The sequence below is a fragment of the Hemibagrus wyckioides genome, linkage group LG23, assembly GCF_019097595.1.
Source record: "Hemibagrus wyckioides isolate EC202008001 linkage group LG23, SWU_Hwy_1.0, whole genome shotgun sequence".
In the NCBI taxonomy this organism is placed as follows: domain Eukaryota; kingdom Metazoa; phylum Chordata; class Actinopteri; order Siluriformes; family Bagridae; genus Hemibagrus; species Hemibagrus wyckioides.
In genome coordinates this window covers 15294379-15319135 of record NC_080732.1, presented here as the reverse complement: position 1 = coordinate 15319135, position 24757 = coordinate 15294379, and the positions used below count along the sequence as shown (strand labels likewise).

The window sequence follows — 24757 nt, the reverse complement described above, 5'->3', positions numbered from 1 at the left end:
TGCTGAACTCCACAAACAGATCCCTTTGTGGGTTTTTCCTCAAATGCAGGGTGGGGGACACCCATGGACAGGAAGTGGGACTTCGGTCCAAATACAGAAGGCCGTGCCTCCCTCGGCCGGGGCGGCTGACTGGGCATTCCTGAATCTAACCTCCAGGGAGAAGCCAGCCCTAAAAACCTGGAATGTTCAAAACAGAACTTGTCCACATTTTGTATTTGTACATCCTGGACGTAATTGGGATTTTTACGATTTTATTTAGACAATAGGTTTGACATATGACTTACTGGTGAAAAAATATCTTCTTTGGGGCACATATGGAGAAAACCTGACATGCATAAGTATTCACCCCTCTGGTAGAAACACCTTTGCAATTGCAATTATAGCTGCAGGTCTCAACCAGATTTGCACATTGCAAATTCTTTGCCCAATTTTCTTAGCAAAATTGCTCAAACTTACCATCATAATGGTGAAAAGGCATTTTCTACTCCTGCCAGAGATGGTATATGAGTTGAAATTATGTGTGATTAATAAGTACATTTAATTTCTGCTATTTAAAACTGCTAATAGCTTTACTCATGTCATTTTTACGATTAACTTCCATTCAAAAATGATCTGAAATTCAGAGGAACATTACACCAGATTCACCATCCGATGTCATGTTTTTTTTCAGAGCTCTTTCTTGAAATCTATTTATAATGCAATACGCATAAAAGGCCATATAATTACAGTTTTTCTTATTCTTATTACTTTTGCTGTAATTCAGTGTTGTAATGTCAGTGCCTGAATGTCAGGCTTGTAAAATGTCAGTATGTAATGAATAGTGCTGAATGGCATCAATGATTGATTGCATTGATATGACAGCACAGCCTGTCGTTATTTAATATTTAGGTATATTAATTAATACGTGAATCATTTCCTTTCCGGTCTAGCTTCTCATTTTCAGGTCATGTGACCATTCACAGTACCCACATCCAATCAACAGAATATATTATTTCATTGTAATTTTGAATTTATCATACAGTAATACAGTTTTATGACAAAACTCAGTTGTGACTGAGAATTGAATTATATGCACTATATTGCCAAAAGTTTTGGGACATCTGCCTTTACATGCTCATGCATTTTTATTTAATATGGTGTTGGCCCGCCCTTTGCAGCTATAACAGCTTCAACTCTTCTGGGAAGGCTTTCCACAAGGTTTAGGAGTGTGTTTATGGGATTTTTTGACCATTCCTCTAGAAGTGCATTTGTGAGGTCAGACACTGATGTTGGACGAGAAGATCTGTCTCGCAGTCTCCGCTCTAATTCATCCCAAAGGTGTTCTATCAGATTGAGGTCAGGACTTTCCTCCACACCAGACTTGCTCATTCATGTCTTTATGGACCTTGCTTTGTGCACTAGTGTGCAGTCATGTTGGAACAGGAAGGGGTCATCCCCAAACTGTTCCCACAAAGTTGGGAGCATGAAATTGTCCAAAATGTCTTGGTATGCTGAAGCATGAAGAGTTCCTTTCACTGGACCTAAGGGGCCAAGCCCAACCCCTGAAGAACAACATCTGGAGTCAATGATTTGGAGGGGTGTCCCAAAACTTTTGGCAATATAGTGTAAATTGAACGTGTGAGTGCGGTAGCACCTCCGCTGCATTAGATGGCGCTGGACCTCCTCCTCCTCCACCTCCTCCAAAGGATCAGCTGACTGTGACGCGCTCTGGAAACACCACTGTTATGACATTATGAATATCCATTCGTACGATTTTCCGCTTTAAATAATAACCCAATCTTAGACACTAATACGTATTTTATCTGCTTTTTTTGTACCACGTCTATCCTCGACTAGCCCAGGTAAGCCGATTTCCTCAGTGACTCAATTCATTCTGCCTCGAAATATAATGGCAGCTAGTCTATTAGCCATGTTAGCTTTATAACCTTTCCAAAGCAAGCTGTCGTTAGCTAAATATATACGAGTTATTATGTGAATAAACACATCTTAAGGTGCAAAACATCACGCGTTATAATAATAATACCGTGCAAAAGTTTACATTACAGTACAATGCAAAAAAAAAACAATATGGTCATTGATGGTGTTCGAGGCAAAAGATTATAAAATAACATTAGCAGGTTTAGCAGATTGCTGACATAATGATTGTTTGCTTTTTTGTTGTAGTTTACGTCTAAAATTATTTGTAAATATATATATATATATGTTAAATACTGCTGTTCGGTGCGGGCGACACATCATGCGCCCTTTTTTAATCGGCTCGATCCGATTACCGTCCTCTATGACTTGGTGCACTACACAGGTCAGCGTTTAAACCCTTTACGTTAACGTGACTTCGTAACCTACGTAGTGCATCAGTGTAGTGAGGACGGAGGCATTTGAAATACAGCCATGTCAAACAGCGGTTATTCAAGTAACGTTCAAATCCTATTAAGTGTCATTTTTTAAGCATTAAAATAACATTTAACGGTTAATACATGACTCTAGGTACGTTTTTAATTTTATATATTAAAGTAAATTTGACTTAGTAAACTCTAAAAGTCAATTATGAACATTTCCGTAACGATACCATCATATATGAATATGTATGAACATGCGTATGAATATGCAAATCGAGGGAACGCCCCCCACACGTCTGTGAGCGAACAGTAATATCATAAAAGTAAGATCATTTGACTAGCCGGTTAGCTAATCTAGCTCGCATTTGTGATATTAATTTTAATCACTATTTCGTTGTCTGGCAACAAAGTAAAAAAAATATATGAATGAGAGCAGCTTTATTAGTAATTCGGCTGTATTGAAATACAGTATGTGAGCGCAGGCATTCAGGGATAAATGCAAATACGATGAGGTGACGTCACGAATATGCTAATTAGCGTGCCATTTCCACTTTTCCAGTGAAAAGTTTGTCGCTACGCGATCCGCGCATGCGCAGTACACATCGTGTTTCCAGTATCGGATCGAGTAGTGACAGTAGTTAGCAAGAGTGCTAACGTAAGATAATTTAGTTAGCCTTTTAGCTAACTGCGAGTAAATGTCACGGGTGAATAAATGTATGAACAAAAATGTAAACGTTTGTACTGAAAGTGCCCCCCCCAAAAACATATTCCTTTTCCATTTTTTTGTGGTGGTTTTAAAATCAGTGAGGCTAATGTTAATCCCATTTATCAAGATTTTTAAAAAAGAAATGTTGAGCTAGCATCAGGCTTTAGGTTTTGTGAATCAGTCAGTCATTTTGTAGAAAGGGTCAAAAAATAATCAATATAGTTAACTAATCACATCACCTGAGCTGACAGGATCAGTTGTGTTTAAAGCAGAAAAGTCCTGAAGTGTCACATGAAGACCTGAGAGGCAAACATTATTAAAATATATGAAATCCTGAAGAAACAAAAACAACTAAATCTATTACTAGGCCAGTGAGGTAGCTAAGACAAAACTAGTACTGAATACAGCGATGATGGAAACGAGAAACTTTGTCATTTATTAAGGTTTGGCCGTGAACAAGAACTAGCGCTGTAGCATACGTGCAATTGCCAGAAACAAAACAAAAGTCTGTTTGCTCCAAACAAACCTAAGTCAATGTGTTATAACGCGTTAATAAACCTAGTGTTTTGTGTCTAGACACAATCCCCAAATCAAACGTTTTTATCCTGTATAGAGGATTGTGTACGTAATAAAAGCAAGCTCTTGGCTGTTTCTTATCCTCCTCAGTGTTCAGTCATGACGGAGTTCTGGTTGATCTCGGCTCCTGGAGAGAAAACTTGCCAGCAGACATGGGACAAGATGATGGTGGCCACCACTCGCACCAACAACCTGTCCACTAACAACAAGTTCAACATCCCGGACCTCAAGGTTCGGCCATTTCTATATTATTTATTCATCTTTATTTCGCATAATCTTTACCATCACTAAAATGTACTGTGAATAAAATAAACGAATTCCGTCTGTAGTGTTTAGGTTCATTTGTCAGACGGAACTGTTTTGCGTATTTCCCATCTGAGGAAATTTAGGACTTCTCTATTCGAGTAAAAATCTTTTCAGTTCCTCTTAACAGTATGACCGGTGTGAGCGGTCTCCATACTTCTCTTAAAGACTTTCAAGTTTCACAAGGACTAATGTTTTATTGGCTTTAGTGAGATAAGCGACTACTCAGTGCTTACATGCACTGGGATTCTACCACAATTTCTTTCCCTTTTTTTTTTATTTTATTTTAAATATAGACTAGTAATGATTACGGAAACATCTCTGTGTCTTTGGAAAAGAATAAAGTATTGGCACCCTTTTCTTGGTGTTGGTCTGATGTTCCTGGAGCACCAGCATACAGGAGGCTCAACATCTTTTAATTTATCTATAAGTATGTATGATAGTGCTGACTTTAGACATCTTTTTCGGATGGAAAATAAGCGCTTCTCTTCCACACAGCAGCAGTTTGCAGCCCTGTATAAGTTTGTTTGCGCTCGACGAAGCGAGAAGACGGGCGGCGCCTCGCAAAGCTCTGACTGATCAAACACAGCCTGACTGCGTTTTCTTTGCTCCATCATGCTGCTTTCTGATCAAAGCCCATGTCTCTCGGTTCCCCTGCAGGTCGGGACGTTAGATGTTTTAGTTGGACTCTCGGACGAGCTGGCCAAGTTGGACTCTTTTGTGGAGAGGTATTTTTTCTCTCCCTCTCTCCCTCTCCCTCTCTCTCTGTCTCTTCACTCTCCAGGAAAATATTGCAGAGCAAACCGTCGCTCTGGTCCCACTCTTCTCTTTTTTCTCTGAACAAACTTTTCCCGTCTCGCCCAGTGACTATTTCAGTTTTTGTGTTCTGTGAAATTTTGTGTTTGCCATGATGTGATTAGTTAAGACAGACTCAGTGTTCAGGGTTCGAGTTTAAACTCTCCTGCTTGTTTAGCGCGCCGAGGAATCTCACTCGGCAGTGTGATGCCCGCTGTCCCTGGCTAAAATTAACCATTAGCAGTTTGGTGACACACCGGCGCCTCTTTCCTCAATCTTATTTAAAACTCATGACTTATGTCTAAAGCTCAGATCTATTTATAAGAAGTCTGGAAGCTCTGAAAGCTCAAAATTCACAAATGAGTCATTCTGACAGGCTCCTGGATGTACACCGATCAGGCATAACATTATGACAGGTGAAGTGAATAACACTGATGATCTCCTCATCATGGCACCTGTTAGTGGGTGGGATATATTAGGCAGCAAGTGAACATTTTGTCCTCAAAGTTGATGTTAGAAGCAGGAAAAATGGACAAGAGTAAGGATTTGAGCGAGTTTGACGAAGGGTCAAATTGTGATAGACGACTGGATCAGAGCATCTCCAAAACTGCAGCTCTTGTGGGGTGTTCCCGGTCTGCAGTGGTCAGTATCTATCAAAAGTGGTCCAAGGAAGGAACAGTGGTGAACCAGTGACAGGGTCATGGACGGCCAAGGCTCATTGATGCACGTGGGGAACGAAGACTGGCCCGTGTGGTCCGATCCAACAGACGAGCTACTGTTGCTCAGATTGCTGAAGAATTTAATTGGTCAGGGCTGTTGTGGCAGCAAAAGGGGGACCATGACAATATTAGGCACTTGGTCATAATGTTATGCCTGGTCATTGTGTGTGCATATATATATATATATATATAGTGTGTGTGTTATAAAAAATTCTAAATTATTATATAAAAATACTTGAGAGCATCAATAGACCTTCATTCAAAGGTTTTTGGGTTGTCAATGAAAATGTTAAACAAAGGCTACCAGGAAGGTCTATTCTTTCTTTTATTTTTATTTGTATGATACGTCTGGGCCTCGGTGAGATAAGTGTGGACAGCCTGGTATAATCCGAATTCTTAAAAAAAATGATTTCGGTCCATCTGAGAACAAAATTTTTTATTTTAATTTTTTATAGCGCCTTGTTTGTCACAGCATTTGGGCCTAAAGCAGGAACGTACCAAATAAAAGTCAATGCTTTTAATGCTATAGAACATTTCCTTATAATCCTGTGAGGAGAAAAGGGTTGAAGAATTCCGTTTTCTGATTTCTTACATTTTTTTTCCTCTCTCTCCGTTTTCACCGAATTCTCAGTTTGCCTTTGAAGCTCTCAGTAAAGTGTGTATTCTGAGGACAGTACAGGATGGTAACAGGGTGTGATGTGTGTTTGATGCGGTTTGCAGTGTGGTGAAGAAGGTGGCGCAGTACATGGCCGACGTGCTGGAGGACAGCCGTGATAAAGTTCAGGAGAACCTGCTGGCAAACGGAGGTGAACAAGCATCTCCTTCATCTTTCTTCATCTCCACACCAAGTCTTTTAGCCTTTTTTTTTGTTGTTGTTGAGGTTTTCTTATTCTTAATTTTCTACCTCTTGCTTTTATTAGTGGATCTGATCACCTACATCACGAGGTTCCAGTGGGACATGGCAAAGTACCCCATTAAGCAATCTTTGAAGAACATATCTGAAATCATATCTAAGGCGAGTTTACATGAGTGTGTAATGAATAATGCTCACATTGGGGGATTTGTGTGAGTGTGTACATACTGTGTGTGTGTGTGTGTGTGTGTGTATACATACCTGAGACGTGTCATTAGAATGCTGAATAATAAAATGTTTGTCTCCCTCTGCTGGTCACAGCAAGTAACACAGATTGATAACGATTTAAAGGCTCGAGCTTCAGCCTACAACAACCTGAAGGGAAACCTGCAGAACCTGGAGAGGAAGAACGCGTGAGTGAAGAACACTGACCACCTGTTACTGACCGGATCTAAATACATATAGTCTAAGACTAGGGTTTAACTTCAATGGTCAAAGGTTTTTCTTTCTTTCTTTCTTTCTTTCTTTCTTTCTTTCTTTCTTTCTTTCTTTCTTTCTTTCTTTCTTTCTGTCTTTCTTTCTGTCTTTCTTTCTTTCTGTCTGTCTGTCTGTCTGTCTGTCTGTCTGTCTGTCTTTCTTTTTTTCTTTCTTTCTTTTCATCTGTCTGTCTCCTGCCTTTCTGTCAGCCTTTCTGTCTGTCTTTCCTTCTGTCTACGTCTGTCTGTCTGTCTGTCTCTTTCTTTCTTCCTGTCTGCCTGTCTGTCTGTCCGTCTTTCTTTCTGTCCGTCTTTCTGTCTGTCCGTCTTTCTGTCTGTCCGTCTTTCTGTCTGTCCGTCTTTCTGTCTGTCCGTCTTTCTGTCTGTCTGCCTTTCTTTCTTTCTTTCTTTCTTTCTTTCTTTCTTTCTTTCTTTCTTTCTTTCTTTCTTTCTTTCTTTCTTTTCGTCTGCCTTTCTTTCAGTCTTTCTGTCTGTCTTTCCTTCTGTCTATGTCTGTCAGTCTCTTTCTTCCTGTCTGCCTGTCTGTCCGTCTTTCTTTCTTTCTTTCTTTCTTTCTTTCTTTCTTTCTTTCTTTCTTTCTTTCTTTCTTTCTTTCTTTCTTTCTTTCTTTCTTTCTTTCTTTTCGTCTGCCTTTCTATCATTTTTTCTGTCTGTCTTTCCTTCTGTCTACGTCTGTCTGTCTCTCTCTTTCTTTCTTTCTTTCTTCCTGTCTGCCTGTCTGTCTTTCTTTCTTTCTTTCTGACTGTTTCTTTCTTTCTTTCTTTCTTTCTTTCTTTCTTTCTTTCTTTCTTTCTTTCTTTCTTTCTTTCTTTCTTTCTTTCTTTCTTTCTCTGTCTACATGTACATGCAGGTTTTCTTTCTTTCTTTCTTTCTTTCTTTCTTTCTTTCTTTCTTTCTTTCTTTCTTTCTTTCTTTCTTTCTTTCTGTCTGTCTGTCTGTCTGTCTCTCTGTCTGTCTCTCTGTCTGTCTGTCTGTCTTTTACCTATACTGATTTCTGAATGTAAACAAATGCATTATTGTGAAGGTAAAACACTACCAAGCTGAAATTCAATCATAATGCACTCTACATAAAGTGCAAAAGTTTGTACCCCCCTTGTTTTGAATAAAATAATATCCTAATTTATCAGCTATATAATTGAAATAAATTGTCGGTGTTTCCTGCAAAAAATATAACAATCCAAATTCTAACCATATGACATGACAAACCTAAAAAAAATAAAAAATAAAAAATTTAACATTTTTATTGTTTCCTTGACAGTAAATCAACTAAGACATTTTTTATGTGTTTTAGGAAGTTAAGAATGGAAAGTGGTTGTGTTCTGTAATGAAGCATGAGGCAAAACTGATATAGAAAAGATACTTGCAGTTTATAAATGAATTCTGTTTTCCTCTTTTTAAAATGAATAACTCCATATAACACCCGTGTCCTCAGGGGGAGCCTGCTGACCCGCAGTCTGGCCGATATCGTAAAGAAAGAGGACTTTGTGCTCGACTCTGAGTACCTCGTCACTCTGTTGGTGGTGGTCCCCAAGTAAGTGACGCTTTTTTGGAATTTTATTGTCAGATTTTAAGCTTCACCCACCTAACAGCCGATACGGTCTCTCCTCAGGACGAATTACGGAGACTGGCAGAAGACGTACGAGACTCTCGCGGAAATGGTGGTGCCACGTTCCACAAAGTAAGCCCAGATCTTTCTCGTCCACAAGCCGGGTGAATTCATGCAAATATGTAGCTGCTGTGTGTTGAATTAATACTGATATCAAGGTAATTAGTGCAGCTTGTTATAAATAATTCATCATAGTTTATTTTTTTTTATATATAAAAGGCTGAGTTTGGTGAGGCCAGATTGATTTATAGTCTGGATTTTGGGAGAAAATGAATTAAATTTGAGTTATGAGGGAAACCCAGAGATGTTTATCTTTTGAGATGGCATACCGTATAAATGGAAAATTGTGGGCAATGTTTATGTTCACAGTCATTTCCCACTCTTTTGAAGGGTGCCAATAATTCTGGAGATTACTGTAAAAAAAGACAGATGGATATAATGACCTGCTGGACTAACGTTGTTGTTTGTTTCTCCACAGTTTGCTGTTTGAGGATCAGGACAGCGGGCTGTTCAGCGTCACGCTGTTCCGCAAAGCCATCGACGACTTCAGGCACAAAGCCAGAGAGAACAAGTACAGTGGAGATTTTAATCTTTACTACTTGAATACGATTGGTCAGAAGGTGTTGATTAAGTTTCCATAACTGCACGGTTCTGATCGTAGTGCCGGCTGTTAATCAACTGATACTGATGTGATCGTTTCCATAGTAACACCTCTTTCAGAGGGACCTACTGTGTGTGTGTGTGTATATATATATATATATATATATATATATATATACTGTATGTATAATGTTAAAGTGACCAGCATGATTATCATCACATTGTTTGTAGATCTTTTGGATCCTCATATCCTCCCGGTAAGATTTGTGTTGTGTCCTGCAGGTTCGTAGTACGAGATTTCCAGTACAACGAGGAGGAAATGAAGGCGGATAAAGAGGAGATGACGAGGCTGTCCACCGATAAGAAGAAGCAGTTTGTATGGATCAGTCTAAGCGTTTCCTAAACAGTGCTTTTTCATGAGGAATCGGCTCCTAATGTGGCGATAACGTACACTGTATTGCCAAAAGTTTTGGGACGTCTGCCTTTACATGCACATGAATGTAATATGGAGTTGGTCCGCCCTTTGCAGCTTAAAATCTGGGAAGACTTTCCACAAGGTTTAGGAGTGTGTTTATGGGAATTTTTGACCGTTCCTCTAGAAGCACATTTATGAGGTCAGGCACTGATGTTGGACGAGAAGGTCTGGCTCACGGTCTCCGCTCTAATTCATCCCATAGGTGTTCTATCAGGTTGAGGTCAGGACTCTGTGAAGTTCCTCCACACCAAATTCGTTCATCCATGGCTTTATGGACCTTGCTTTGTGCACTGGTGTGCAGTCATGTTGGAACAGGAAGGGGTCATCCCCAAACTGTTCCCACAAAGTTGAGTGTGTGAAATTGTCCAAAATGTCTTGGTATGCTGAAGCATGAAGAGTTCCTTTCACTGGAACTAAGGGGCCGAGCCCAACCCCTGTGATTTGGAGGGGTGTCCCAAAATTTTGGCAATATAAGTGTATGTTTAACTAACAATCATGAACTCTGCTTCTCTCTGGCCCCTGTGCTACTAATTATTTCAATATAAAATTAAATCCATAAGTGCAAACATCATTAAAAGACTTTTGATCACCCAAACATTACATTTTGTATTTTTATAAAGCCATGGGCTTCTGTAGTTTTGCACTGGGTGCTAAGTGACCAAGCTTACCGATCATACATCATGCCTGAGGATGTCTAGCTAGCTTAGAATACAGCTTGACAATCGGATCACATGGTCGTGTTGTTAATATCTCACTGACTCGTGTCTGCGGTTTATTATGAGATGATTCTGATCATTTAGACCTCCTCAGGCAGGATGTATGATCGGTAAGCTTAATGTGTACAACAAAGCAGTGTCTGGTGTCTGCAGGGTCCTCTGGTACGATGGCTGAAAGTCAACTTCAGCGAAGCCTTCATCGCCTGGATCCACATCAAGGCTCTGAGGGTGTTTGTAGAGTCTGTGTTAAGGTAAAGTTATAGAATGACTCTAACTAGAACTGGAGTTTATACAAGCTTAAGTTATTTTGAGCTAACAAGTGAGCTAGATTTAAAGCGTTCGTCTCGACTCTGACGGAGATACTAACTTATAAGAACTACAGACATCATGCATTCTGACATTTGTGTTCAGAGAAAAAATGATTTTTGTGTGCTCATGTCCTCACCTGCGCAGGTACGGCTTACCTGTGAACTTCCAGGCCATGCTGCTGCAGCCCAATAAGAAGAACATGAAGAAGCTGAGGGAAGTGCTGTATGAGCTCTATAAACATCTGGACAGCAGTGCTGCTGCGATTATTGATGTAATTGTCATTTAACATTACACACACACACACAGACCCCATCTTAACGTTTCCTTACCCCTTAACTCTGATTGGGTACGGAATGAGGCCAGAGGTTTCTCCAAGATTAACAAAGAACCATTTATTTCATGATTAGATATTAAGAATAAGATTTGCTGTATAAACAGATTAGCGCTAATGACCAAACTCCCTTTCTAGTTAAATTTGGACAGTAAGTAGTTAAGTGCAAAAGTTTGTGCACCCTGACTTCATTAACAGTAAAAGAAGACCTTTATTGTAAGCTGTTTCATTTGTATTAACCTTAATCTATAGGCACTATTTTATTTGTCTATGATGGTGTGAATTCTTTTGCACTTGTATTAACCTACAGAGGTGAAACGCTGTGAGAGGACCAACACAGTGTCTCCATACTGGACAAACAAACTGTAAACCATCAGCGTGTATTTCTTTTTAAAAATGAAGACTGGACTTTAGGCAGAAATCAATAATCGTATGATTTTATAATGATAATGAATTTCTGAATTTCTTTGCTTTCTCTAGCAATCTGCTATGGACATTCCCGGTCTGAATCTGAGCCAGCAGGAGTATTACCCTTACGTCTATTACAAAATCGACTGCAACCTGCTGGACTTCAAATAATCCAGGAAAAAAATAATCCAACGTTGCACGCCGTCACATCCCTCAGCTCTGTGGTAGAGTCCTAGTGAAGAAGTGTGAGATGATGTTTCATTGAGTTGTGTATTTATCTTTCCACCCCCCCCCTCTCTCTCTCTCTCATGTCCATTCCTGTTCTCTCTTTTGCTCTGCTGCTCACTCCAGTGTGTGACCACCGTCCCCATCATGTTTACAGGATTATTTTTTTTATAAAACATCTCAAATCTGTATCTATAAATAAATATATATATATATATATATATATATATATATATATATATATATATATATATATATATATATATATATATATATATATAAAGAAGCAATCCCTGTGTTTTAATATGAACGTCATTCCATGGTAATGCGAGTGTTTTGTGTTTGTTCCATTTCAGAATCACTAATAGATATTTTGTTGTGTGAGGACGCTGGTGTCTTTACCTTCTCTGTATCAGTAGTTCCATGCTAAAGGAACGAACCGTGTTACAAATGATACCGTAACAGATAATGTGTTGTGTACATTTGGTGTTGATGAAATATAATATAATATATATATATGTCAAAAATCCGGGCTCTTGTGTTTGTGGGTTATTTTAAATGTATCAGGTTCAGTAGCATTGTGTTTCTGTTCAAATACTCAACAAAGTGAACTGCACACAGCCTCCATCCTTATTTATTCATTCATTCATTCATTCCTTTATTTATTTATTTATTTATAAGAAGTCCAGTTTGTGATAACTGTCCGAAAGGTGCTTTGTTAATAGTCAGAGGTAAAAAAAACAAACAAACAGTAGTTTTGACACAGGAAAGGTGTTAAAGAAGTACGTCCATGATGCTACATACTACATAATCACGTCAGAAGGTCACATGTGATGTAGGTGGAGCTACAGACCCGGTGTTCACAAAGCGAACGTGCGAAGAAGTTCTCTTCGCTGGAAGACCAAGGAAGTGAGTTTTAAACAAAAATCTGACATATAACTTTGTCTCATTCCACACGCAATAACTTCGGAACGCTCCTTCATCTCCACACTAGTAAACACTGGGTCTGTAGCTCCGCCTACGTCACACGTGACCTTCCGACGTGATTATGTAGTACATAGCGTCGCGGACGCGCACCCCAGAGCTAGTGCTAGACGAGCTTTTGTGGTTAAAAAGAATACAGTCTTTTATTTTTCTAAGAAATTGACCGATCGCTTCGCTAGATAAGAGCCTTCGTCCTGGACTGGGATCGAGGTTTAGAGCTCTCTGAAGCTGCATTTAAACTCCATTTTGGAAGCTCAAACTCGGGGCACCATTGAAGTCCACTATATGGAGAAAAATCCTGAAATGTTTTCCTCATTTCTTTACGACGGAAGAAAGAAAAACATGAACATCTTGGATGACCAGGGGGTGAGGAAATTATTTGTAGAGTTCTGTTCTGGAAGTGAACTTCTCCTTTAAGAAGGTGGCATGCTTTCTCGTTCCTCTGTAATTTGAGTAGCAAAAAGAAAGGTTAGTGAGGGAGAGGCTTGTTTGTAGCTGCTATAATGTTGTTAATAATAATAATAATGACAGGAACTAACCTGTTCCACAAGTTGTGACTTTCCACAGTGTTCAGTGGAATTAAATGAATTAAAAAAAAGCTATTACAAGGTAGGGTTTCAGGTCATAAAAAATAACAGCAGCAGGAGCATTTGCATTTGTTTATTATGATCGTCCAGATTTTTTTTTTTGGGGGGGGGGGGGGGACAAAAATGATCACAGTCACAGATCCAATGCACAAGCACAGATGTACATGCAATCGCCAGCCAGTCGTTCCTATGAAGGTACAGATTAAGTCTTTCTTAAAAACTTCAGTCACGAGGAAAGTCCATTATAATCGTGTGCGCCGTAATGCACAGCCACAACCGGACACTGAAATTCATGTGGTTCGGTCTCAGATCCCATCCGGTAGAAATGCCTGTCGAAATGAAATGATGAAGGTTTTGCGCACAGGTCCAATATTGTGCCTCTGAACTCTCCAAACTCGCAACCTCCTGCTGAGTCGGTCCTCTGATACAGCATACCAAATCTATGGTGTGATTTAGTTGTGCTTAGCTCCAAGTAGAGGAGGGAATCTGTGAACCATCAGTAGCTTTATGGAACAGAGAAAGGCAATAATTATAAGGCAAAAAAAAAGCAGCTTATGGAGATCAAATGAAAGAAAAATGACTTCTCCAATGAGCAACCAGGCATCAGTGATGTCTTTATATCACTGGCCGAAAAGAAATAATATATAAAATAAATAATTGTTCGCTTTTTATTTATTTATTCTTTACAATATCACCCAAGTCTGAATCAGAGTCTATTTATTTGCAGAGACTTTAAAGCATTTCTGTAATGCACTCGGAATAAGGGCACCTGCCACATGGCAGTAAATATAAATGTAAACAAATACTAAATACTACGTCATCGATATATAAAATAATACAGTCAAAATAATCTGATATGCATCTAAAGGCCTAAATTATTGCTATCACATTCTGTATACGTCGTACCGTGAAATAATGCAGAAAATAATATCATTTTTAATGTAAATTTATTACAATTCTCGGTCCGTAACCTTTTAAAAGAACAATGCGAGAAGAACCCGTGACCGCAGTACAACCGTCCAGAGATTCAGGTTCAATAAAGAAGGTGTTAATCGAGGTACAAAAGGGTTAGCTGTTACTATTAATGCACAATTTGAGATTTCATTTCTATTACATTTCCGGCTCGTAGAACAGGCTAATGATGATTTAAGGATATTTTAATATAAATGTGTTGTGCTTATTCGACAAGCCCTGACTTAGAGAAACACTGTCATTTAAAACTGAGGCTTCGGTATGAGACACTTGGGAATTCGTGCAGGTGATTTAAATCTTGTATTCAGGAGAATAAAGATGACGACAATAACTTTATAGAATTGAGAAAGTCAGTAAGGCAATTAAACCGTGTGTTATATGAAGGCTATGTAGAAAAAAAATGAGCAGAAAAAGCAGACAACCTGCACATTTAGGTTCTTATCTGAAAGACAAACTTGATCAATTATTTCAATTAATACTATTATTGACAATGTTCACGTGGAGAAACATATGATGGATGAGGAACAACTTACACAGACCAGGCATAACATTATGGCCACCTGCCTAATATTGTGTTGGTGCCAAAACAGCCCTGACCCGTATTCTGACACCTTTCTATCAGAACCAGCATTAGCTCGTCTGTTGGATCAGATCACACGGGCCAGCCTTCACTCCCCACGTGCATTAATAAGCCTTGGCTGCCCATGACCCTGTCGCCGGTTCACCACTGTTCCTTCCTCGGACCACTTTTGATAGATACTGACCACTGCAGACCGGGAACACCTCCACAAGAGCTACAGTTCTGGAGATGCTCTGATCCAGTCGTCTAGCCATCACAATTTGGCCTTTCATCAAACTCGCTCAAATCCTTACTTGTCCATTTCTCCTGCTTCTAACACATCGACTTTGAGGACAAAATGGTCACTTGCTGCCTAATATATCCCACCCACTAACAGGTGCCATGATGAGGAGATCATCAGCATTATTCCCTTCACCTCTCAGTGCTCATAATGTTATGCCTGATCGGTGTAAATGTGGATTACCCATCAAGCACGACTTAAAAAAATATTTACTACCAGATAATGTAGAGAACCAACGTGGCTACCAGTGACACCTCACATCAACCTGCCGAGAACAGTACTAACACTGGTAAAATCTCTCACTACGTCACTGGGATTAAGGTTATTCAAGGGGATTTGAAGTGGGACTGGCGACAAGGCATCATTACAACATCCCACGTCATTGGCTAAACAACAGCATGTCACTCGATTCATATAAAAATAAATACAGCTTGATCGACGATCTGTACACCTGCAGCGAATACACATATTTACAAGACGAAACCGAGACCGTTTCAGTCCAGCCCGTTGCACATCTCACACACATCAGAGGATATGACAAGACATGTGTCCATAATCAGTTTTCTACCACGGAGAAAAGAAAATGTTTCCTGTCAGAAAATGTCTTCACATGTCTACGACTATTAATAAATCACTGTGTTCTCCATTCTGAGGAAAAGATTCCACACAAACAACCCGGTATTGACTTCTTGGCCTGTTTAGCGTTAGCTTTTTCTCCCTTTTAGACATAATTACAGAAGCCGAGTTAGCATTTGAAGCTAATCGTAATTTTAGCCGTACAGAGCATTTTTTTAATAACCGGCCAACACATCTGAGGTAAATGTTGATATTCTCGACAAGTTTGTGTGGTTTTTGTGTCCTCTCTGTGTTTACGTCCTCTACAATAAAAGAGTTGCAGGTTACTTGCTAGTTAGCCTCCAGTTCTTAGCCTCTGTATTTCCCAGTTGCTTAGCAGCAGTGTTAGCAAACAGCAAACAAAAACAAATAGCAGCTGACTAAATGTAATAAATTAAATACATTTATTTGGGTAAAAAAAAAAAAGTTTTTATTTTTCCTAAATTACTGTGAACATTTCCGAATAATAAATTATTGGAAACCCCTCGATTTGGTTTGATCACAGATAATAAATAAAAAATAAAGTAAATTAAGAGTTTTCTGGTGATTATATTATAAAGTCATGCCTGTCATGAACAATCATGTATATTTCAAGTTCGAAAATATTGATGTTGATATTATTGATGTTGAATATTGATAAATGTTTGTGTAGATGTATTCCTGAGTCAAAGTGACAGTACTGTCCACCATTTTGAAACCTTCCAGTGAACAGTGTTACGGGACCGCCCGTCTTCTCTCCTTAAGATATGTACAAAATAAAAGAATTTTCTGAATGCGAGAGACTTTATCTCAGGAGCTCAGGGGATGTGGAGATATTTTGAAGTCTCCACAATAACAATAAAGTGATGCATAACTGATTATGGACACATGCCAACTTGTATGTACATCTCTTGAAGAAGAAGTCCTACATGTTTAAAAGGATTTTATGGCCACCATGTTACACCGTCGACAGCTCACGTTGTAGTAAACTCCAGGACAAACAGAGGGATATGAAGACTCCACTTTAGGAAGTACGTCGGTCAGTCTAGGCCAAGTAGATTTTTCTTTTAGACCTCGTGAATGGTTCTCTCGGATGGCCGGTACTCGGATCCTGTGGCCGAGGAATCGACGAACGAGTGCGTCTTGCGCTTCATTCGGCTGCGTTTGGTGGCCAGGGAAAGGCTGTGCTTGCTGGACGAGATGATGTCCGAGATGAACCTCTTGCAGTCCACACACACCTCCATGGTGCTCCAGTCTTCAGTCAGCTCTTTGGGGAGCTCGATGTCCTCACGTGAGGATGACGCTGACGACTGACGTGATGACTTGGACAGTCTGAGAGGTATGGAGGAAGAGGTAAGAGAAAAATAATGAAACCAGACCAAAATTTATATCAATGCTCTAACATCTGGTTCTAGTAAGAAAACTTCTAAGAACCTGAACCTTTCACCTTGTGATCGAACAACACAAGATACTCTTAACACCCACTCTAAGAAGGATCTGCTACCTGCTCATGGTGCGCTGAAGGGAATGCCGGCGCTGGCTAGTGCTTGTCTTCTCCGATTTGTCTCGGGACAGTGTGGAAGTGGATGGTCCCAGAGAGTAGATAGGTAGGCTGCTATATGGTTTAGAGGGCAACCGAATCTGTGTCAGAGTCGGGGAAAAACAAAACCATGTCAAAATATGGTCCAGTCCAAGTAATGAGACCTCGTGTGTCGATTTCGTAAGAGCTTACACCTTGACATACATAGTGAGGACCTTAAAAATACAGCTAAAGTTGGAGAAATTATTGTACATGACGTTTTATTTTATTCTTTCTCCCAGTCTGACCCATCTTGTTCAGGAGGCCTATTAATGGAGAAGGAGTTCTACTAAAGGCTATTCTGGAAACACGTCAATCCATTTGATACATCCCTCCTAAACTTCCTGTTCTACTTTATTAATATCAGCTCTAAAATGGCAGATACTGAACAGAAGTTGAAGCTTACCTTCTTACAGCATTGTGAACACACGGGTCTGCAGAAAGGAAGGAAAAATGATGTCAAAACTGTACACAACTTGTCTAGATCTCAGACTTCGTGACTGATCGTTGCCTTTTTACCTTTTGCAGAACTGGCAGGTGTAAGACCAGGTGAAGAAGGAGAACCGTTTAGTTCGACAGCAGAAGCAGAGCTGCAAACAAAATCTTTTTTAACAGGGTTTTCTCAAAAATCAAATTCTTATTAGAAATACTTCTCTAAATTCTAAAACTTTTTCAAAAATGGAAGAATGTGTGCCAATATGTGACACTTTCACTAAGAAGTACAAGACAAACGAAAGCGCTGTCTGCCCTCTTCCACATACTCGAGCACACCGATGCCCAGGATTGGCTAGAGTCGCTGTGATTGACAGTGGAGATCGAGTAAGCCCCTCCCACCTAGACAGCACTTCTAATTTGACTGCCTTTCTATACAATCTCTGTGTTTTTCTTAACCACTGTGAAGTCTGTAATGCGCTTGATATCCGTAAGCCGTGCTCCATTCCTACCTTTCCTTTCTTTAGAGCGTTGTAGATGTCTTTGTACTGCTGAAACTTCTCCAGCTCGGCTTTCACCAGGACCTGCCGGATGTGCATCACCTCCTCCACCGTGAGGGACAAACACTCCACCGGGAAGCAGAACTCCTCCTGAACACCCACAGAGTGAGCAGATTAGTAAATAAAAACATGCAGTATAGATATACAACCTACATGTTTATATTTACTCGAATGTCGTGCTGTCAGAAAACAATTTTTTACCCCTTAAATTATAATGGAGGTTGTTTTGTTAGCGCTGTATTAATTATGCCTAATTATCGTTTGCAAGCTTTCTGCCGTCATGATTAAAATCCTATTCCTGTGGACATGGAAACTGTGAATAATCTCACCTGAACATCCTTTTAATACACTTATTACTGCTCATATTAATTCATTACATTATTCAGCATCAGGTTTAGAAGATGATCTCACTATCTGGTGTTAGATCGTTGGAAGGGATGGGTTCCTTTCTGAATCTGGTTCTCCTTTGGTCGTCTTTTTCCTCGTCACCCTCACCTCAAGCTCTTTAGGGATTCAAATCGACATCTAGATTTCTTGTGACTCTTGTAAGTTGTGCATCATTTTTTTTTGTAAACTCCAAATGCAAGCCAGATTGACAAAGGGTTCAGGTTTTCTTCATACTTGTGAGCCTATCTTGATTAATGCCAATGAATGTCTGTAAATGACCAAGCAGATTTACAGTCACTGACCAAGCTCACAGAAACTAAAACTGTGAAAGTGCACCTCCTCAGCCAGACTTCATCACTTCCTCCTTTTAGAGGGCGCCATTTCTTTTGTCACTAGCTGGCTAGTCTTATTAAATGAATTTCATACAATTTCCATTAAATCAATTAAAACAATAACATTAATATACTCTGTGTACATTCTTGGTTATTTCAAAGCTGGTGAATAAAAGAGAGAGCTTCCGCTGCAGATGTTTTTTTAATGGCAGGAATTTTGTAGTGTTTAGGAAACTAATTTATCTTATTTAAAAAACTGAGCATGCACAAGTTATCCTTATTGACTCACTAAGGATCTGGAGCTCTGTCTGCACGGAGGGACGAACTGCCGGACGTTAGTGGGCGTCTCCTTCTCTATAGAGTGCCTCCTCTGTGCCGGCTGCTTCCTCTCTGGCTGCGGTGTGGAGGAGATGGGCAGGAACATGGGCGGGGCTAAAGACGGCAGATGTGGTACATTAATAATGATAATTTCACGTTGAGTGTCTGTCAATGCAGGTAGGTGACTCACTCTTCTTTCCCACCGCAGACTCCGGTGATGTGTCCTCAACCATGGGTGTGGAGATGCTGGAGCTGCTGGCTGACCTTTGACCAAGCGAGTCATCCTGGAAAATGGACCAGACTCAGATAAATAAAGTATAATTAATTCTATTTTTTAATGAAGTATTCCTTTACACACACTCACGTCCGAGTCTGAGCTGCCCAGTTCGGCCAGAGTGGGAGCATGGAGTCTCTTCCTCTGGAAGCCGCTGGTGCCGTTCGTTTGGAGTGACGAGCCGTTAGCTAACGAGAGCGAGCTGGATGCCTTCCTCGCTGCATCGAGGGCAGAGACGTCTGTAGAAAGCGACACATTGCCGTCATGGGATAAAACGTAGGGGGGTGTATAGGTGCATGGGTTTGTGTGTTAGAGAAGGTGAGAGTGAAGGTGAGTCTGGTGTTACACACATACACACAACATGTAAGTGACACAATGACCATGTTCGTGGATATTGAGGCTTGTCCATCTGACAGATCTTGTCAGCTGAGCACACCAGCGTTTGTGCCACATATAAAGAGATAAGGTTGCCAGATTGGATCTGAGTCGGGGTTTATTCTAAAAAATCAGGGCTTTCGGTTGACACAAAAGCATGAAATGATATGATGTGTTGCACGTTTGACTGAAGCATCACGGACAAACCAAATCAAAGGAATCGAATCACACCGAGAACAGAGCACAGGCAGAACGCACGGGTTTACCTGAGGAGTCAAAACTCTGAGACATGCTAAGCGGCCGAATTACTGCAAGGACAAAACAGTCAACTGGTTAAAACAGGCAGAATTTCCTGGCACATTAGAAACAGTGGAGAAATCTCTTTCTGATTTCAAATTATGACTATAGTCTTTTAAACTATTCATATATCAGAAATTCTGTGGTGTCTAGAAGGGTCAGAATGTTCAGTATAAACTTTTAACTGAGTAATGGCTTGATACACTGAGCCTCATTTATCATATGATTGCTTAATAAATCAAATTTGTAAACACATGAATTAAAATAAACCAAATGTACATATACGATATCATAAATATACACCGATCAGGCATAACATTATGAGCAGGTGAAGTGAATAACACTGATTATCTCCTCATCATGGCACCTGTTAGTGGGTGGGATATATTAGGCAGCAAGTGAACATTTTGTCCTCAAAGTTGATGTCTGAAGCAGGAAAAATGGACAAGTGTAAGGATCTGAGCGAGTTTGACGAAGGGCCGAATTGTGATGGCTAGACGACTGGATCAGAGCATCTCCAAAACTGCAGCTCTTGTGGGGTGTTTCCGGTCTGCAGTGGTCAGTATCTATCAAAAAGTGGTCCAAGGAAGGAACAGTGATGAACCGGCGACAGGGTCATGGGTGGCCAAGGCTCATTGATGCACATGGGGAGTGAAGGCTGGCCCGTGTGATCCGATCCAACAGACGAGCTACTGTTGCTCAAATTGCTGAAGAAGTTAATGCTGGTTCTGATAGAAAGGTGTCAGAATACACAGCGCAGGACGGGTCAGGGCTGTTTTGGCAGCGAAAGGGGGACCGACAGGCAGGCGGTCATAATGGTATGCCTGGTCGGTGTACAATCTATATATTCCTAGTTACTTAGAAGCTGGTGAATAAAAGAGCCGGTTCCACTGTAGATAGTTTTGGGGTGTTTAGGAAAATGCATGGCTTCTACAAGGGCTAACATCAGTATTCGGAAAAACATTCATATCCTAGTTTGTGTCAATATACACATAAAAACTCTAACTAATGTAAAGCTCAACCTAATCAACTTCACATCAGATTTGCATGGATTACTGCACTTTTAAGAATCACCATTCATTTTTGTTTCATAAAATTTCTATCAATTAAAGAACATGAAAAATAAAATAATTACACCAAATAAAAATTTATTGAACATTTATGAGAAAAGAAATGATAGTGTACAAAAGATGAGTCGATCTGTCTGCAAACGCCTCAGCTAATGGAAGATTCACTCCTCACTTTTATTCATTATTTTATTTCTAGTATAATATTTCCGTATATATTTTCACTGGCGTAAAAGTGAGTCAAAATAACTTCCATTTCAGCATTTCAGACTTGACCCTGATGGCTCATTTTTCGTGACTGCGCACACGACCATATATGGAGGTTTGTGGGCGTTACTGAATGCAAATGAGTCACGCTTTGTGAGGCATCTGTACATAAACGCTCGATAATGTATAAAAAGACTGATAGTTGAGGCTTGTTGAAAGTGACTGGAGGAGAACGTGAGTTCAATGCAGCATAGCAATGAATAGTGAGTCTAATGAGCATCTTTAAATCAACAATTTTTGGCTCAATTGTCAATTTAAATGGCCTTTAGAAGGCATATTATCATCATAGGATGATTATATATATACACTGTATCAAATCACACACTGTAGCAGTGTTAGGGTTTTATTCTAAGCTCTAAATGTAGTGTGCAGAACTGAGGACATGTGCAATGTTAATACTTGGAAAAAGTACGGCGTGTCATTCGTTCATTCTTCGTTACTAAACCACTTTATCCTTTATTTTTTTGTAGTAAATAACTGTACTATTAAGAGTACAGTCTGTCTCTGATTCTCAAAAAAGTGAATATGGACCAAAGGCGGCTAGTGCAATACAAAAGTACAGGATATGGGACCCCACCTAAAATGTTTGTGTGCACATGTGTGTGTTTGCAGTCTCACCCATTCGGCTCCTGCGAATCTGGTCAGGTGACACCGGGCGGAGTTTCCTCTCCGATTTGATCTCCTCCAGGATCCTTTCGTGGAGGCTCGGAGGACGTTCCACCTGAGGCTTTAGCTTACGTGCTGCCACCTGCGAGAGCGTCCGAACACACACACACACACACACACACACAGAGATGTTGTTCATGTGGAGTAGCTGAGCAGAAATTCACACAAAGTATTAAATAAACTTAAATAGACCAGCATTACCTTGACAAGCTCATTTAAACAAGAAAGCCAGATTTCTCGAAACACTATATTGAATTGGAGTCTTCAAAAGTGCTTGGCTTTGTTTTGGGTGTATTGATGAATGTCTGAGTGCACTCACAGGATTGAGCGGAGGTCTGGATCGGATAAACTCCAGGATGACCTCATGTGCGCTCTTCTTTAACCGAGGAGGAATATCTCCGTTTACCTGAAGGATGAACACACACACACACACTATAGGTCATTCTATCAGGGTTTCCCAACCTTTTTTGTACCATGGACAATTTTTCCGCAGCCCTGGGGGGAGACGGGAGGGGTGATTGACAGGGGGAGCTCTCTAGTGTCAAGCAAATGTTTCTGATATAAATGTTATTCTGATGTAACTATATTTAAGACATTTTTCTGATTAAAAACCCATAAACTCTATTAAACTATAATATTGTGCTCCAACCGAAACCATGCTTGCTGATATTGGAGTCCCCGAACTGCCCTCTGCCCTGTATCTTGCTCTCTCGTTGGCTGTAGGTCATCGCCGAGGTAGTTTTCAGTCAGAACTCCTTTCACACTGCACGACTTTGAGTCACAGATGCATGCCAAATATTTCACGGACATGAGCGACTCGGTCAGATCGCGTCTTTCTTTGCAGCCCGATACCAAATGATCCACGGCCTGGTACCGGACCACGGCCCTGTGGTTGGGGACCACTGCATTATACGTCTTAGTAACTACAAGTTTAAATTAAATTATATAACTCTTACCACCATTATTACCCTTTGCAAATTTTACATTTGTTCTGACTACCATATTTTCCCCTTCATATTCTGAGGTAAAAGACACAGCCACATGAGGGGAACATGCTCATGAAACTCATACTTATAATACTTAGGATCATATAACCGACTTAAACAACACGCAACACGATCATGGTTAAAATAACAATACGCAGGAATGCCGGTTTCTGTCCTGGAGGCATATCAGATTCTTATCTAAATACCTGTGTATTCAGACACCAGATACTAAGAAGGTTCTAGGAAATGCAAGTAAGCTAGCCATGTACTGCTGTAGCACATGATCTTAGAACCATCATAAAGACTAATTGATAAAGCCAAGTGCCGAATTAACGTCTATGTAAAAAAGAAACTGAATCTGTAGTGGATAGATTAGCCGAGTTCATTTGGTTTATCTTCAGTTGTCAATTATTATTTATTATTTCTCTGTAAATAATTAGACCTATCTCTGTTAGGTTAGGATTGTGGTGGCTTTGTATACATAAGACTTTGTTTTCTTCACCATGACTTTGCGCAGTGTGTAGCGTTTGGCACGGATGTCGTCCATGAGCATCTCGTAGGGTGTGAGCTGAAACTCGATGGCCAGAGGGTTATACTGTCGTTCCTGCACCTTCTTCAGCTTCACGCCGGTCCTTAAGTCCCTCATCACCTGCACCCAGAACCGGGCCTGTACAACAGGACAAATTCACACACTTTCAAACACCACAGACTGCAGATTTCACACGGTTGTCTGTTGAAAACTGTTCACTATTCGCGTGTACGTTTCTGATTGCCTGCCTTTACTTGAGTATTATCTTTAAAAAATAAAGGGATAGTGTTGAAGGTAATATAGGGATTTAAAAATAAAAGACCTCATAATGATTCACTCACCCAATCAGCATTCTGCAGCTCATTCAGATCTCTGGCTGAATCGACAGTCGTGTTGCCTTCCATCTTTCGCAGGTTCTGACCAATCACATGCAAAAGAAAACATTTTACACTTCTGACATCAGCATCAGAGATCCTAGGTATTTTTGTGTTTTCCAGTCCTAATGAAGGAGGCATGGCCTATATTTACATAAATGTTAATTCAAACTAACCAAATATACATATACAATAACATAAATATACATTCTATACATTTCTAGGCAATTAGAAGCTGGTGAATAAAAGAGTAAAGTGCTGAGAAAGAGACATGACCCATGTGCTTGTCATTTCCAATGAAGGAGGCGTGGCCTCTGCACCCGTAAGTCCCAGTTCAAGAGTCATGGTGTTCCTCAGTAACACTAAAGGAGGTGTGGCCTCTGTGTCCTTCAGTCCCAATAAGGAGGTGTGCCCTCTATGTATGTCAGTTCCAATAAAGGAGGTGTGGCCTCTGTGTTTGGCAGTCCCAATAAAGGAGGTGTGGCCTCTGTGTCGGTCATTCCCTATAAAGGATGTGTGACCTCTGTGTTGGTCATTCCTTATAAAGGAGTTGTGACCTCTGTATCTGTTAGTCTCAGTGAAGGAGGTGTGGCCTCTGTGTCCACCAGTCTCAATAAAGGAGGTGTGGCCTCTGTGTTTGGCAGTCCCAATAAAGGAAGTGTGGCCTCTGTGTCCATCAGTCTCAGTGAAGAAGGTGTGGCCTCTGTGTCTGTCAGTCGCAATAAAGGAGCTGTGGCCTCTGTGTCTGTTAGTCTCAGTGAAAGAGGTGTGGCCTCTGTGTCTGTCAGTCCCAATAAAGGAGGTGTGGCCTCTGTGTTTGGCAGTCCCAATAAAGGAGGTGTGGCCTCTGTGTCGGTCATTC

At 40.3% G+C, this 24757-nt stretch overlaps 2 protein-coding genes across 4 annotated transcripts in view; one reads left to right on the top strand and one right to left on the bottom strand.

Annotated features, from left to right (window-relative positions):
• The first annotated feature begins 1676 nt into the window (after window positions 1–1676).
• Window positions 1677–11984, top strand: atp6v1c1a (ATPase H+ transporting V1 subunit C1a). Of its 2 annotated transcripts, XM_058377058.1 has the most exons (13): window positions 1679–1841; window positions 3709–3849; window positions 4582–4649; window positions 6156–6241; window positions 6356–6450; window positions 6610–6701; window positions 8218–8316; window positions 8395–8463; window positions 8870–8962; window positions 9274–9367; window positions 10336–10433; window positions 10636–10762; window positions 11303–11984. In XM_058377058.1, exons 2-13 carry the CDS (start codon window positions 3718–3720, stop codon window positions 11399–11401), a joined length of 1152 nt encoding a protein of 383 aa, XP_058233041.1. In that variant the 5' UTR covers window positions 1679–1841; window positions 3709–3717; the 3' UTR covers window positions 11402–11984. The 2 variants fall into 2 exon arrangements, with proteins under 2 accessions (XP_058233040.1, XP_058233041.1); XM_058377057.1 differs by having other exon boundaries at window positions 1677–1841; window positions 6156–6450.
• Window positions 11985–12477: 493 nt separating this feature from the next.
• The window catches only part of spire1b (spire-type actin nucleation factor 1b), a 28884-nt gene continuing 16604 nt past the window's right edge, over window positions 12478–24757 (bottom strand). The window contains exons 5-18 of one of the 2 annotated variants that reach the window (XM_058376913.1): window positions 23863–23937; window positions 23495–23659; window positions 22326–22412; window positions 21959–22088; window positions 19976–20017; window positions 19425–19573; window positions 19251–19344; window positions 19032–19174; window positions 17976–18113; window positions 17551–17621; window positions 17438–17465; window positions 16957–17093; window positions 12979–16784; window positions 12478–12881 (exon numbers count right to left, since the gene is read on the bottom strand). In XM_058376913.1, coding sequence (XP_058232896.1) covers window positions 16520–16784; window positions 16957–17093; window positions 17438–17465; window positions 17551–17621; window positions 17976–18113; window positions 19032–19174; window positions 19251–19344; window positions 19425–19573; window positions 19976–20017; window positions 21959–22088; window positions 22326–22412; window positions 23495–23659; window positions 23863–23937 — 1524 coding nt within the window. In that variant the 3' untranslated portion in view covers window positions 12478–12881; window positions 12979–16519. The remainder of the gene's footprint in view (window positions 12882–12978; window positions 16785–16956; window positions 17094–17437; window positions 17466–17550; window positions 17622–17975; window positions 18114–19031; window positions 19175–19250; window positions 19345–19424; window positions 19574–19975; window positions 20018–21958; window positions 22089–22325; window positions 22413–23494; window positions 23660–23862; window positions 23938–24757) is intronic. The other variant, XM_058376914.1, reaches the window with a different exon arrangement.